The following is a 15852-nucleotide window of genomic DNA, read 5'->3' on the forward strand; positions in this document are numbered from 1 at the left end:
AAATCACTGAATAACACAGCAAACGCCACACTAATGGATAACTTGTCAGTACCGATGCTTGTGGGTCTTGAGTTGCTTCGGGAAAGGGAAGCTGTAATTAATCTCGCCTGTTCGACATGTGCACTTAATTACCAACAGCGACCCATAACATTAATGCTGGATCGGCAGTCTGGTGCGAACCTTCCGCTGATGAGAAAAATGAATCTTTCTGTCAGAAAACAGAAGTTGTTAGTGTTGGATCATAAGCACCCACAGATGTGTCACAAAAATCGAAATGATGATGCACCCAGCAACGTGAGTGACATCGTCACAACATTATTACTGTTTCACTTATTCTGGAAACAAGCATATTCGCAGTTTACACTCGGTGTCGTCTTCAATATATAAAAAAAATCTGAACTAAAGAGTATAGAAAGATCAGTCCATGACGAAATGAAGTTTAAAATGAACAGAAAAATGTACACCCGTAGCCTACTCACAGTGCTCACAGTTGTGAAAAACTTATAAAGAAATATCTCTATAGAGAGAACAATATTTGACGTCTGATGCAGATGTAAATAAAGTGAAATGTGTAGTATTTACGTCTTCTATGTTGTAACTCACAGTATTACGTAATAATAATCACACTACATTCCCAAATTTCTTATTTTCTGCCTCGCTTTTGACAGTCCGTCGTTTTTGGCACATGCCAATCTCTTTCAACTAAGTGGTAGTTTATGTTCGATAACGGAGCACTCGGATCGTCTTGGTATTTTGTTGTCAACGTACTTGCGAGCTGAGATTAAACAGCAGAGTGCTTGCGTTGGCCAGCCTGCATGGAAATCATGGAGGAATGGACGTAGCATCGGGAGGTGAAAAATTATTTTGGTGGAGTTACTCGGAATGCAAAATGAAAACGTAAACAAAACGAGTTTGTGATAGAAGTGGACTTGACGGTGTACCTAAAATGTCTTCCAAAAGGTTAGTACATGGTGATAATAGCTGTTTCGTATAGGCTACTGTGTTATTTCGCCGCAGCACTGTTAACACTGTAGGGATATCTTGACAACTAACAAATGACAATATCACAAAAAATTTCATCATTGGAAGTATTGTTTGGCGCAGACATACGAAATGTGTTAAGAGACTTTGGTTGCAAGAACACAGGGTTTTAAATACCTGATAACAGGCGGCTGTCGCGATTTATTGTAGGGTATCGGAACGAAGCTTTTGTTATTGTAGAAGAAAATCAGTGTTTACATCGAGCAGACACTTTCGAGATTGTGGCAGTACTTTTAGACAGCCTGTAGACAGTTGTCTGATTGCTGCTGTGTTTGTAAACTTTGGCAATGCGATTAGCTGAATTGAATTGTACTCGGACTCATGTAAGGAGACGTGGTAGTAGCAGCGCTAGGCGTCTTTCCTCATTGCACTTAGCATTTGTCATGGTCTGAGTATATTTCACATAGCTTATTTTAAATGTAAATGGAGCGGTGTTTATCTTGTATTGTTGCATTTAACATCCTTTTCGTTTGAAATTAGGTAGACAGAACATAGAATGTACTGCGTTTCCCATGCTGAATAAATACTGATATGTAATAACCTCACATGTGAAAAACTTCACAAACGTGCTTTGTTATTCCGTGATGACTTCGGACTGTGAATAAGAGGTCTGCTATATGGAATTAATGCGTTAGTCAATTGGTAATTCAGATAAAGTTTCTTGTTAGAAATCCCTCTTTCTCAATCCACCAAACACAAAACCATTTATTTTACAATTTTGTTTTTACATAGCTTTTTCAGCCATTACAGATATTTTAACCATTCATTGCCTTTGTGTTTTTAATATTGTGAAGTAACATTGCACCTGGGGCTATGCAGCCTACTTGACACATATTTAGCTTACTGTACTGTACCTGAAATTGCATTAAGCGTTATTGTACAGATGCATTGTGTTGTAAAAAAAAAGGCTTTGATTGGGCTGCAGTTAGATTCATGTGTTATGGTAACATGTTTGCAGAAAACACATTTCACATGTCCACTGATGATGCTTCAGGATCTGCAAAACTTCAGTCATCCCATAGAAGCTCATTATATTGCTATAAAAAGTAACTGCTTTTGTAGGTACCCTGTACTCGTCATTTATTATTTGGAAAGTTCTTCAATTTATATAGTATTGTATTACATAGTGGTTGCAAATTTTAGTTTTTTTTGTTTGAAAGTTGTCTATGAGTGGAATTACAGCGTATGAGCTGTAAATGGGGGCATAGCAATCTTTGATACCACAAAGCATTGTTGAAAGTAAAGTTAATGTGCCATTTCATTACATGTGAAAATCAATGCTAGGGGCCATTGATGACACAGACCTAGCATGCATTGTAACCTTCCAATCTCCAGAAAAGAAGTTAACTGATCATATAAAGTATTTGAACGAAATCTAAGAAATCTTCTTAGCACACATGGTGTTAAAAACACACAGTAGCATTTTGAGGGTCTGCTATGGTTTTTTCCCAATCCGTTTAAACAAATACAGACTGTCAGGCTTTCTTTTAGTAATGTTAATCATAACTCCGGTTTGGAATGATTTGAAATGTAGATAGTTTCAAATAGGTGAAGGTATACTGCACTGTCTTCTATAGCAACTGGTGAATATGAAGGGATAACTGTTTTATTGTCAGTTTTACCATGGTTCGGTGTCCATGCTAAATTTTAGTGTCCTTTACAACTGACTGGTGAAGCCTGTTCAAAGTTTGCTAGAAATAAAGCGCTGTGTTATTTAAATCAGCTTGACCATTATATTCAGTGATTGTTGTCAATGGTAGTGAGACCAACTTTTGGGTGATGCAAGGAAACCATGTCCAATTATAAAATTTTTACGTACTACTCGCTGCAGGTGCAACCAGGTAGTTTCAGCGTATATGGGCATGCCACAAAAAGATGTATCACATTGATTGGGAGATAAACAAGGGGAGCATTGAACTGTTACTTTTCACTATACAGGGTGTTGCAAAAAGGTATGGCCAAACTTTCAGGAAACATTCATCACACACAAATAAAGAAAAGATGTTATGCGGACATGTGTCCGGAAATGCTTAATTTCCATGTTAGAGCTCATTTTAGTTTCGTCCACCTACGCTCAATGGAGCACGTTATCATGATTTCATACGGGATACTCTACCTGTGCTGCTAGGACATGTGCCTTTACAAGTACGACACAACATGTGGTTCATGCACGATGGAGCTCCTGCACATTTCAGTCGAAGTGTTTGTACGCTTCTCAACAACTGATTCGGTGACCGATGGATTGGTAGAGGCGGACCAATTCCATGGCCTCCACGCTCTCCTGACTTCAACCCTCTTGATTTTCATGTATGGGGGCATTTGAAAGCTCTTGTCTTTGCAACCCCAGTACCAAATGTAGAGACTCTTCGTGCTCGTATTGTGGATGGCTGTGATACAACACACCGTTCTCCAGGGCTGCATCAGCGCATCAGGGATTCATGCGACAGAGGGTGGATGCATGTTTCTACGCTAATGGAGGATGTTTTGAATATTTCCTGTAACAAAGTGTTTGAAGTCACGCTGGTACGTTCTGTTGCTGTGTGTTTCCATTCCATGATTAATGTGATTTGAAGAGAATACTAAAATGAGCTCTAACATGGAAAGTGAACGTTTCCGGACACATGTCCACATAACATATTTTCTTTCTTTGTGTGTGAGGAACGTTTCCTGAAAGTTTGGTCGTACCTTTTTGTAACACCCTATATACATTCCAGTAGATAACGTCACAAGTTCCATGAAGATTTTCGGGTATGATACTGTTGTATACAGAGAAACTTCTAGTGAAATGCAGAAAGGCCTGCAGAGAATCGACATTGATGTAGGGAATGACAATTGATCCTTGGTGACCCAAATGTAACATATTGCAAATACATAGCCGGAAATATCCTTTAAAGTATGATCACATGATTTCAGAACAATCACTGGGAGTTGGTATCTCCATAAAATACCAAGGGGTATGCATATGTAGCAACCTGAAATACAGTGACAACATAAAATTGATAATGGGTAAGGCAGATGCCAGACTAACATTCATTAAAAGAATCCTAAGGAAATTAAGTTCAGCAACAAAGGAAGTAGTTTGTAAAACACTTATTCAACCAGGACTTGAATACTGCTTATCATTCGGGGTACGCACCAGATAGTATTGATAGAGAAAATGAGAAGATCCTAAAAAGAGCAATACATTTCTTTACAGGTTCATTTAGTAGGTGCAAAAGTGTCACAGAGATGCTCAGTCAACTCCGTGGCAGGCGTTGCAAGAGAGGCGTTCTGCAGTGTGGTATGGTCTACTGTTAAAATTCTTGAGTGTACACGCCTAGAAGAGTCAATCAGTGTATTGCTGCCTCCCACTTCCGGAAAGGCCGTGAAGATAAAATTTGAGAGATTTGAACCCATATGGAGGCTTACCAGCAGTAGTTTTATCCACGAACCATGCCTGGCTCGAACCTGAAAAGGGGGAACTGACAGTGGTACACAAAGTACCATCTGCCACACACTATAAGGTGGCCTATGGAGTATATATGTAGATAAAATATTCACATGTGATGCTGTCACAGGTACAGTGAACACATTCTAAAAGTGTATGCCACTACATCCATGTAAATTTTAAATGGGTGTTGAGTGCTAAATTCATCTTCTGATGATTTATCTTCACATCCTAACAGCTGGCAAGTGGGAAATATGTTGGAGCCAGGTAGTTTGTGTTCAGTTTGAATGTAACACATTTATGACAAGGAGCTACTACAGGGCACACTGATACTGTTAATGAGCAGATTATTGCATGGAGAGTTTTATTGTAGTCAGCTGTCATTTTTATGGATACGGTGCAGTATTTTACTGGATAGTTCATGTTCTATGAGTTGCCAAAATTAACTGTGACTCAAGCTGTCTTTAAAAATCGTTCGTGCAAAGTGGGACTGCGGACCAAAAGAAGACACAGGTAGAAACAGAAATCATGTAATGGACTATTGTATGAAGTAAATCTAAGTGTTATTCTGATGTATGTACCTTTATGTATCTTTCAGAATTTTGCGACCTGTGATTTACACAGTTGCCTTCTTTGTATAGCTCATTAATCTTCAGTGCAAAGACTGACTTGATTTAGCTCTCAACACTAGTCCGTCTCGTGACAGTCTATTCATCAATGTGTAACTGTTGCAAACTATATTCATCTGAAACTGCTTACATTATTCGGGCCTTGGTGTCTCCTTGCCATTACCAAAATAAATATTCCTTGGTGCCTCAGAATGTTTCCTGTCAGCGTATCTGTCATTTAGTCAAGCTGTGCCACAGGACTCTTTTCCTCCCAAATTTGTTCAATACCTCCTCACTACTTACCTGATCTACCCATCTGAGCCCAAGCATTATTTTGTAACACCCCATTTCAAAAACGTCTTTCCTCTTCATATCGGTCCTGTTAACCATCTACATTTTGTTCCCATATAAGGCCATATTACAGGCAAATAGTTCCTACCTTTTAAATTTGCATTTGAAATTAATGTTTCCCTCTTTTCTAGAAAATCTTTTCTTGCTGCCCAAATAGTAAAAATATATATAACTCATTAAGTGTCTCATCTTCTAATGTTTATCTGGCATCACATGACTTGATTTTTAATGTGTATACAAGACAATATCGGTTATACAAAACAGGTGTTACTATGTCATCAATAAACCTGAGAGATTTCGTTACTTCTCCCATAACTTTTCCAAACTGTTTCTTAGTTCCTTCACTACTTGCTCAGTCTACAGATTGAATGACATCAGGGATAGGCTACAACATTCTCGCTCCCATCTCAAATATGCTTTCCTTTCATGTTCTTTCTCTTACAACTGCAATCTAGTTTACATAAAAATCATAACTTTGCTCCAAGAATTTTATGCATGATAACTTGACAGTTTAAAAGAATATATTAGTAGACATTCCCAGAAGCATTTTCTAAACCAACAAATGCTATAAATGTGATTTTGTCTTTTTGTAACTGATCTTTTAACAATGCTGTACTGGTGGTATTGTATTGCATGGCCCTACATTTCCCCAGAACCAAACAGATTTTCCCCAGATCAAGATTTAACAGTTGTTCTGTTCTTCTGTAGATGATGTATTAGCATTTTGCAACCATGACTTTTTAAACTTTTTTTTCGGTAATATTGACATATTTATTGTTTGGTTTAAATGCACTTTCACCTGTATTGTACATACTAGATAGGACAGTTGTATCATCAAAGATCTTAATAATTCTGAGAGAATCTCAATTACTCCAGACACCTTGTTTTGACTTGAATCTTTCAAAGCCGTGCTGTATGCATCCCATATTTATCTACTTCCCTATCCACAATGTTGTCTTAGTTGATTTTCTGTTATTAGCTATTCTGTATATTTTTACACTTTTCGGTCAGCTTTCCTAAGATCGTTTAATATTGGTTTATCAGGTCTTTTGATGTTGAGACTTCTTTTACAGTCTTCTCTGTCTGTGACCCCATGACTGTCCGCCCCCCCCCCCCCCCCTTTTTTCCAGTTTTTAGGTTTGGTGTCACCTTTTATGCCTCTACTGTGTGTGTTTAATGAGCATTATTTTATAATTAATTTCCCTTACTGGATCCGTCCAGTTTTAGCAGACCCTCTTTCTTTTGTGTCAGTCACTCTTCAGTTTCAAAACACTACCTGTTCATCTTTCCTTTCCCTTGTTTTGATTAGTTTTTGCCAAGTGCTCCCTTAGAAACTCTCAAAAACCTCAGACCATTTCAACCTCTCTAGGCTACATCCCTTATTTCCTACTTCTGTGCAATGTCTTTAGCTTCACTTTGCCTGTCAGAGCCCATATCTGCTGCTGGGAATATTTTTCCATTTAGAATCTGGCTTCGAAATCTGTCTTACCATTACGTAATCCACCTGAATCGCCTTGTTGCCTCTAGGTGTTCCTACATATACATCCTTCATTCATGATTCTTAAATCAAGTGTAACCAATGATTAAATTGTGCTCTAGCAAAAATTCTATCAGTCAGCTTCCCCTTTCATTCCTTTTCTCCTTGTCCATATTTTTTTACTATTTTTCCTAGTCATCTGTTTTTGACCGATGAATTCCTTTCCTCTATCACAATTAAATTTTCATCTACCTTAATGCATTGAATAATTATTAAGTCATTAAACAATTGCTTTTATCTCATCGTGATTTTTTCACTGTTAGTCATCTGCAGAGGTATCAGGCCTGCACACTTAGTGCATTTGGAAAAAAAGGGGGTTGGGGGGGGGGGGGGGAATTGTAGATGTCAAGGACTAAACAAAGTCTAGTACTTCAACTATTTGGGAACATAGTGTTCTGTCTTTGATAACATAGCACATGGGTGGAAGTGTCTGAACTTTCTCTCCTAGGTGAAAGGCTATACTGACTGGGTTCAGACCTGTAAGGGATAACTCATTGATGAAAATGAGTAAGTACTTGGAACAGTAATCCATATAAATAATTTTCCCACTGAAGAAGTTTCTGAAGGTCGAAACAGTTTTGTCCACTGTATGCTGACTGGAAGGCATTCTTTTGTATGTACTTCTAGATGTCACGGTGATTCATAAAAAGAAAGGGGATAACACAAATTCTCTGTGTGTATTACAAGATGTTGACAATGCAGTCAGTGAATTGATTAAAGGGAGAAACACACAGCTATTACTACGAAAATTTATGAGCAGTGTCTAGTGAATATGACAAGTAATATAGTAAAAGAAAATATAGGGTGTAATACACTCTGTTGGGTAATAATAATTCTGTTGTCAGTACAATATGCTTAAAGTAATAACATCTATATCTATTGGGAAACTGCATTCTTCAGAAATATTTTTCACACACAGCACTTGCACAAATAATTTAACAAAATAATGATGAATTTGTGAAAACTAATTTAACAAAATGACATATTTATGAAGCCAACTTGTAAACTATTAAGATGCCAACTATCAGTGAATGCCTTTAGTTTATCTTTCACCTTCCATCATTCTAAAAGTTCATAGTCCCTAGAACTGAATAGGAGTAGAATGTAGGTGTGATTGGTCTGTTTTTCAGAGTTGTTCTTGAGGTGATATTTTTGCAAAACAATTACACTGAACTATTTTCACCATAGGCTGCCTGTAAGGAGTATTAAATTTCTCTTCTTATTTGTAGTTTATATACTACAGGTAAAAAGTTAAGTGCTACATCACTTAATATGTTGGGGGGGGGGGGGTCAGGGTGGGAAGACAAGTCACCTTTGCACTTTTCTGGAGGAATTATCCTGGCATATGCTTTATGCAATTTAGGAAAATTGCAAACAATGACAATCTGTATGGCTGGGCAGGGATTTGAATAGCCTTCTTCCTGAATAATAGTCAAGTGTCTTACTATTCTAGCACCACACTCAGTCGGTATGTTGTAGTATTAGACCTCTTGACTAGAGCTCATAACCCAAAATAAATAAAAATCCTCGTAACTGCTGAAAATAATGTTTAGATCATTGGAAGATGCCTTGTCATGGAAACTCGGCATTGTAATTTTAATCCTGCATACAATGTGTGCATCCACTGTCTTCAGTAACAAAGTCATTTAAATTTTTGTGAAAAAGTATCACACTGAAGAAAAGTTACACAAAGTCCAAATAGCAGCTGAGGAGTTGGACACTGTCAAATGAAAAGGATTTGTTACTAAATCAAGCATATAACACTTCTTCACTGTTTCACAATACTTTATTGTTGTTTAATCAGTACCTGTAACTGACTTTCAACTTGATGCTTGCAATCATGTAAACCAATATGCAATTAAATTACAGGTATAAGCTGCATTATGGTCTGAGTGCTGCTGTGTTAGATGGAATGATGGGTTTTGACATGTGACCATGATTGTCTATGAGGTTTTCATTTTCACCAATGACTGCAAACTCATAACAGCAAAATTAAAAGGCCTTCATCATTTTAATGTCATCTACTTAGCACAGTTAAAGCTAATGTATGTATGAGGAGGCAAAATCAAACAACTTCAGTTGAGATTTTCAGTAGAATGTACTGCAGGCTTCCCAGATATCTGCCTAATTTTGGATTTTTCATCTTGATTTTTTTCCCTCTCCAACAAATTTCATTTTGCACATAATTAGATGTAGGAAGCTGCAGAATCGTACATTACAATCATGTTTATTACAAGTACAAATTTGTAGACTAGTTTTGGGTATTATTTCAATATCATCTTGGGTCCTCACACAGTTGTGATTATCCAGTGGAGCACCTTCAACAACAATGGTCAAAAATTGAGTCATGATATCAAGCAGAAAATACGTACTTAGGAGCATAGGTTTTGTTTACGTCTTGCTCACTTTGCTTTTCGAGTCTGAAAAGCTAAAGTAAACAGCATTATTTCTGTAGTCACTGACTTGGATTGAACCATCATTTATTAGAACTGTATTTTTAGTTTATAGTAGTACGCTTCATTCCTCTTTGTCCAGGTAAACTAATGGTTCTCTGTAGCTCTGCAGCACATTGGGACATACTATGAATTTTGTAGCCTCCAATTACGAGAGCTCTTCTGCATCTAGAAATAACAAATTTTTAGATGATTGGAGGATTTTTCATATATGGTATAGCATCTGCTGTTTGCCATTTGATTTGTGGTTGCTTGTTGACTTCTTTCATGAGTTATTCAACTTCATCACACCTGATAAGGAGGGGAGTAGTTGGTTGTCGAAAGCTATACTTAGCTCTCAGTTAGGAGACTGAACAACCTAGCATACCAGACTTGCATGTTGGAGGAGCATAGTTCAAATCCATTTTTTCCATCTCCAGATTTAGGTTTTCCATGCTTTCCTCGAGTGGTTAAAGATGAATGTTTGGATGGTTCCCGCTAAATGATCAATGGATCTCATTCCTTGTCCATGGTCATGTTCTGTCTCTAAAGACCTCGTTGCCGATGGGATATTAAACCCCAGGTTTTCTTCCGTTCTGTCTTTCTTTCTTTCTTTCTTCCTTCATGTTGTGTTTCTGCAAAAGATCCTCTACATTTGTCTCACTCTGCAGCTACTTTGCATCTAATGCTATGTGATGCTACACTGATCAAAGGGGAACTCATCCGCTGGGGTTGTGATCATTTGCTCAGAAACATTTTGAGCTGCACACACTTGCTTTGTGCAGTTAGACAGTTTCCAGACTGATATGGAAAATTCTCTGGATTTCAAATAATTTGAACTATTCACCTTTCTTACGTCGTCATTGCTTGCACTTATTTCCCCATTGGTTCATTGCAGTGCACTTTGTGGCAGAGCAGACTATCACTTCACTCTTACCTATTTTGTATGGTGAAAATAGGTTGGCTCCTTCCCATTCAACATTTACCCATCTCCTTGGCTCTTCGTTCTCTAAGTGAGCCGGCCGCGGTGGTCTCGCGGTTCTAGGCGCGCAGTCCGGAACCGCGCGACTGCTACGGTTGCAGGTTCGAATCCTGCCTAGGGCATTGATGTGTGTGATGTCCTTAGGTTAGTTAGGTTTAAGTAGTTCTAAGTTCTAGGGGACTGATGACCACAGCTGTTAAGTCCCATAGTGCTCAGAGCGTCTCTAAGTGAAAGGCTCACACGTTTATGGTGTTCTGGTGACTACCTGTGTAGTGTAACGAAATCACTTCTGATAAGTCCACTGATCTTCAGATATAGTCCTTTGGGCATAAATAATGTTGTTTGCACTCATAAATCTCCCGTGACTCACAGTTAGTGTAGATGTTCCAGAGTACAGGTTCACAAACTTTTCCTCTGACAGAATACTTTGTGAATTGTGGTACTTTGATGGAACACTTAGCTTATTTTGAAGGCCAATTAAAAAATTCTAAAGAACTTGTTTTATTCAGTAATTAATTCAATTTCAAATCATAACTAATAATGTACAAATCATAATAAAATTAAAAATAATCGGTATTGTCAAAATGATGAAAAAGCATGCCATGTTGTTAATAGTTTTTTTGCTGAACACTTATTGACTTCTCACAGAACACAGTTTGGAAACATTGTTATAGAGTAATGACGAAAGCTGACTATCCTGATGCAAGTATTTTTTTTTTTCAAAAGGCCCCTTTTTCGGAAGACAGACATCAATCTTTGGTTCTGAAGCATACTAGTAAGGTGATAGCGCTTAATGATATTGTTCAGTTTACAAAGAAGTTTTTTTTTGTGGTTAACTATCATACACTAGTGATGAACAAACAGATGTAGTTTCTGTTTTAAGGCCCTTCTGGTATCCACTTCTCATATGCAAAATGAGTGCAGCCGTAGTTACTGCAGTCTAAATCCAATAAACTATCGTAGAAAACAGCTAGTGTAGTGCTCGTTAAAAATTTGGAGTGGCATTTATCCAGCCAGAGGAAGATGTAGTCGTTTCCTGTGACTGAAGAAATTTGGAAAAATACTTTGTTGCCGAGGTGTAAATATGTGCATCTGAATTCTCTGAGCTCATGGTTAGAGACGAAAAGTGATTCTACTCATCAGAGATCGGCGGGTTTAGAGCAAGAGTTCGTTGACCCAGTTGGGCATGCTGGGAAAGTTCTGATTATGCGGCTAGCCATAGTGCGGCGATTAGAGCGTTGCTATTGTTCTTAGCCATTTTCCTACTCCTAAAATGAAAAGGGCTTTCCCGTTGTAAACGCTTATGAAGGGTAATTAGTATATCAAAAACACTGACTGGCACCAAAAACGCAACACTTCAATTTCTTACTAAACTGGAAATTTATTTTAAATTTATGACGCTAATCCACTATTTTATGACAGAATATTGCGATACGCTTCCATCTAAGTGTCCAGCAGTGAAAAAGGAAGACGATTATAAACAAATTTAACAAGTTAAGCGAGTGAGCTTCCCCCATGAACCATGGACCTTGCCGTTGGTGGGGAGGTTTGCGTGCCTCAGCGATACAGATGGCCGTACCGTAGGTGCAACCACAACGGAGGGGTATCTGTTGAGAGGCCAGACAAACATGTGGTTCCTGAGGAGGGGCAGCAGCCTTTTCAGTAGTTGCAGGGGCAACAGTCTGGATGATTGACTGATCTGGCCTTGTAACATTAACCAAAACGGCCTTGCTGTTCTGGTACTGCGAACGGCTGAAAGCAAGGGGAAACTACAGCCGTAATTTTTCCCGAGGACATGCAGCTTTACTGTATGATTAAATGATGATGGCGTCCTCTTGGGTAAAATATTCCGGAGGTAAAATAGTCCCCCATTCGGATCTCCGGGCGGGGACTACTCAAGAGGACGTCGTTATCAGGAGAAAGAAAACTGGCATTCTACGGATCGTAGCGTGGAATGTCAGATCCCTTAATCGGGCAGGTCGGTTAGAAAATTTAAAAAGGGAAATGGATAGGTTAAAGTTAGATATAGTGGGAATTAGTGAAGTTCGGTGGCAGGAGGAACAAGACTTTTGGTCAGGTGATTACAGGGTTATAAATACAAAATCAAATAGGGGTAATGCAGGAGTAGGTTTAATAATGAATAAAAAAATAGGAGTGCGGGTTAGCTACTACAAACAGCATAGTGAACGCATTATTGTGGCCAAGATAGACACAAAGCCCATGCCTACTACAGTAGTACAAGTTTATATGCCAACTAGCTCTGCTGATGATGAAGAAATTGATGAAATGTATGACGAGATAAAAGAAATTATTCAGGTAGTGAAGGGAGACGAAATTTTAATAGTCATGGGTGACTGGAATTCGAGTGTAGGAAAAGGGAGAGAAGGAAACATAGTAGGTGAATATGGATTGGGGGGGAAGAAATGAAAGAGGAAGCCGCCTTGTAGAATTTTGCACAGAGCATAACTTAATCATAGCTAACACTTGGTTCAAGAATCATAAAAGAAGGTTGTATACCTGGAAGAATCCTGGAGATACTAATAGGTATCAGATAGATTATATAATGGTAAGACAGACATTTAGGAACCAGGTTTTAAATTGTAAGACATTTCCAGGGGCAGATGTGGATTCTGACCACAATCTATTGGTTATGAACTGCAGATTCAAACTGAAAAAACTGCAAAAAGGTGGGAATTTAAGGAGATGGGACCTGGATAAACTGAAAGAACCAGAGGTTGTAGAGAGTTTCAGGGAGAGCATAAGGGAACAATTGACAGGAATGGGGGAAAGAAATACAGTAGAAGAAGAATGGGTAGCTCTGAGGGATGAAGTAGTGAAGGCAGCAGAGGATCAAGTAGGTAAAAAGACGAGGGCTAATAGAAATCCTTGGGTAACAGAAGAAATATTGAATTTAATTGATGAAAGGAGAAAATATAAAAATGCAGTAAATGAAGCAGGCAAAAGGGAATACAAAGGTCTCAAAAATGAGATCGACAGAAAGTGCAAAATGGCTAAACAGGGATGGCTGGAGGACAAATGTAAGGATGTAGAGGCTTGTCTCACTAGGGGTAAGATAGATACTGCCTACAGGAAAATTAGAGAGACCTTTGGAGAGAAGAGAACCACTTGTATGAATATCAAGAGCTCAGATGGCAACCCAGTTCTAAGCAAAGAAGGGAAGGCAGAAAGGTGGAAGGAGTATATAGAGGGTTTATACAAGGGCGATGTACTTGAGGACAATATTATGGAAATGGAAGAGGATGTAGATGAAGATGAAATGGGAGATAAGATACTGCGTGAAGAGTTTGACAGAGCACTGAAAGACCTGAGTCGAAACAAGGCCCCGGGAGTAGACAACATTCCATTAGAACTACTGATGGCCTTGGGAGAGCCAGTCATGACAAAACTCTACCATCTGGTGAGCAAGATGTATGAGACAGGCGAAATACCCACAGACTTCAAGAAGAATATAATAATTCCAATACCAAAGAAAGCAGGTGTTGACAGATGTGAAAATTACCGAACTATCAGTTTAATAAGTCACAGCTGCAAAATACTAACGCGAATTCTTTATAGACGAATGGAAAAACTGGTAGAAGCGGACCTCGGGGAAGATCAGTTTGGATTCCGTAGAAATGTTGGAACACGTGAGGCAATACTAACCTTACGACTTATCTTAGAAGAAAGATTAAGAAAAGGCAAACCTACGTTTCTAGCATTTGTAGACTTAGAGAAAGCTTTTGACAATGTTAACTAGAGTACTCTCTTTCAAATTCTGAAGGTGGCAGGGGTAAAATACAGGGAGCGAAAGGCTATTTACAATTTATACAGAAACCAGATGGCAGTTACAAGAGTCGAGGGGCATGTAAGGGAAGCAGTGGTTGGGAAAGGGGTGAGACAGGGTTGTAGCCTCTCCCCGATGTTATTCAATCTGTATATTGAGCAAGCAGTAAAGGAAACAAAAGAAAAATTCGGAGTAGGTATTAAAATTCATGGAGAAGAAGTAAAAACTTTGAGGTTCGCCGATGACATTGTAATTCTGTCAGAGACAGCAAAGGACTTGGAAGAGCAGTTGAACGGAATGGACAGTGTCTTGAAAGGAGGATATAAGATGAACATCAACAAAAGCAAAACGAGGATAATGGAATGTAGTCAAATTAAATCGGGTGATGCTGAGGGGATTAGATTAGGAAATGAGACACTTAAAGTAGTAAAGGAGTTTTGCTATTTATGGAGTAAAATAACTGATGATGGTCGAAGTAGAGAGGATATAAAATGTAGACTGGCAATGGCAAGGAAATCGTTTCTGAAGAAGAGAAATTTGTTAACATCGAGTATAGATTTAAGTGTCAGGAAGTCGTTTCTGAAAGTATTTGTATGGAGTGTAGCCATGTATGGAAGTGAAACATGGACGATAACCAGTTTGGACAAGAAGAGAATAGAATCTTTCGAAATGTGGTGCTACAGAAGAATGCTGAAGATAAGGTGGGTAGATCACGTGACTAATGAGGAGGTATTGAATAGGATTGGGGAGAAGAGAAGTTTGTGGCACAACTTAACTAGAAGAAGGGATCGGTTGGTAGGACATGTTTTGAGGCATCAAGGGATCACAAATTTAGCATTGGAGGGCAGCGTGGAGGGTAAAAATCGTAGAGGGAGACCAAGAGATCAATACACTAAGCAGATTCAGAAGGATGTGGGTTGCAGTGGGTACTGGGAGATGAAGAAGCTTGCACAGGATAGAGTAGCAGGGAGAGCTGCATCAAACCAGTCTCAGGACTGAAGACCACAACAACAACAACAAGCGAGTGAGGCACACTTCAAGGAAATTTTGAGTAAGCTCATAAAGGCAATGCACGTCCATTTTGAAGGTACACTTGACACGTTACTTCACAGACCCCGCAGACGATCTCGGATACCTTTGTTCGCGTCTTCCAAAGCGTGTATTGCCACCTCTTGCACCAGTGACGGCATTCAACCTTTCAGGCATGCTCCTGTCGATGAACAATATCCCATTCCTCCAGGAGGGCGTTCCGTAGGTCCTGTAGGGTCTCTGGATGGTGCTCACAGGCTTTTTTCCCAAGCAGGTCCCAACACGATTCAAACCAGGGCTTCCAGCAGGGCACCCATAGCATGAATCGCTCGTTTCATCCAAGAACTCTTCCACAGTTCTCGCAACATGTCGTTCATTAGTGTAAAATCATCACCAATAAATGGAGCGCAAGGTACAAATGCTCCACAAGGATTTCCAACACATACGGATGTGCGGTAAGACCAAATCCGCCCTTGCAGCTGTATTGACTCCTGCCCACATCATCACAGAATCACCCTGAAAAGCCCTCGTGGATGAGGGTATGGAAATGGAATACCTTTCACCCGGCACCTCTCTTTCGTCAGGTGATCGGAGGCCAAATCGTGACTCACCAGTGAACAGCACTTGACCCCATTGTTGTACTGTCCAGCCAAAACGTTTC

At 39.1% G+C, this 15852-nt stretch overlaps 1 protein-coding gene across 1 annotated transcript in view; it reads left to right on the plus strand.

Annotated features, from left to right (window-relative positions):
• The first annotated feature begins 789 nt into the window (after positions 1–789).
• The window catches only part of LOC124789476 (serine/threonine-protein kinase 3), a 361643-nt gene continuing 346580 nt past the window's right edge, over positions 790–15852 (plus strand). Inside the window, exon 1 of the mRNA XM_047256861.1 lies at positions 790–960. Coding sequence (XP_047112817.1) covers positions 947–960 — 14 coding nt within the window. The 5' untranslated portion in view covers positions 790–946. The remainder of the gene's footprint in view (positions 961–15852) is intronic.

This window comes from Schistocerca piceifrons, chromosome 1 (assembly GCF_021461385.2).
Source record: "Schistocerca piceifrons isolate TAMUIC-IGC-003096 chromosome 1, iqSchPice1.1, whole genome shotgun sequence".
NCBI classification, from domain to species: Eukaryota; Metazoa; Arthropoda; class Insecta; order Orthoptera; family Acrididae; genus Schistocerca; species Schistocerca piceifrons.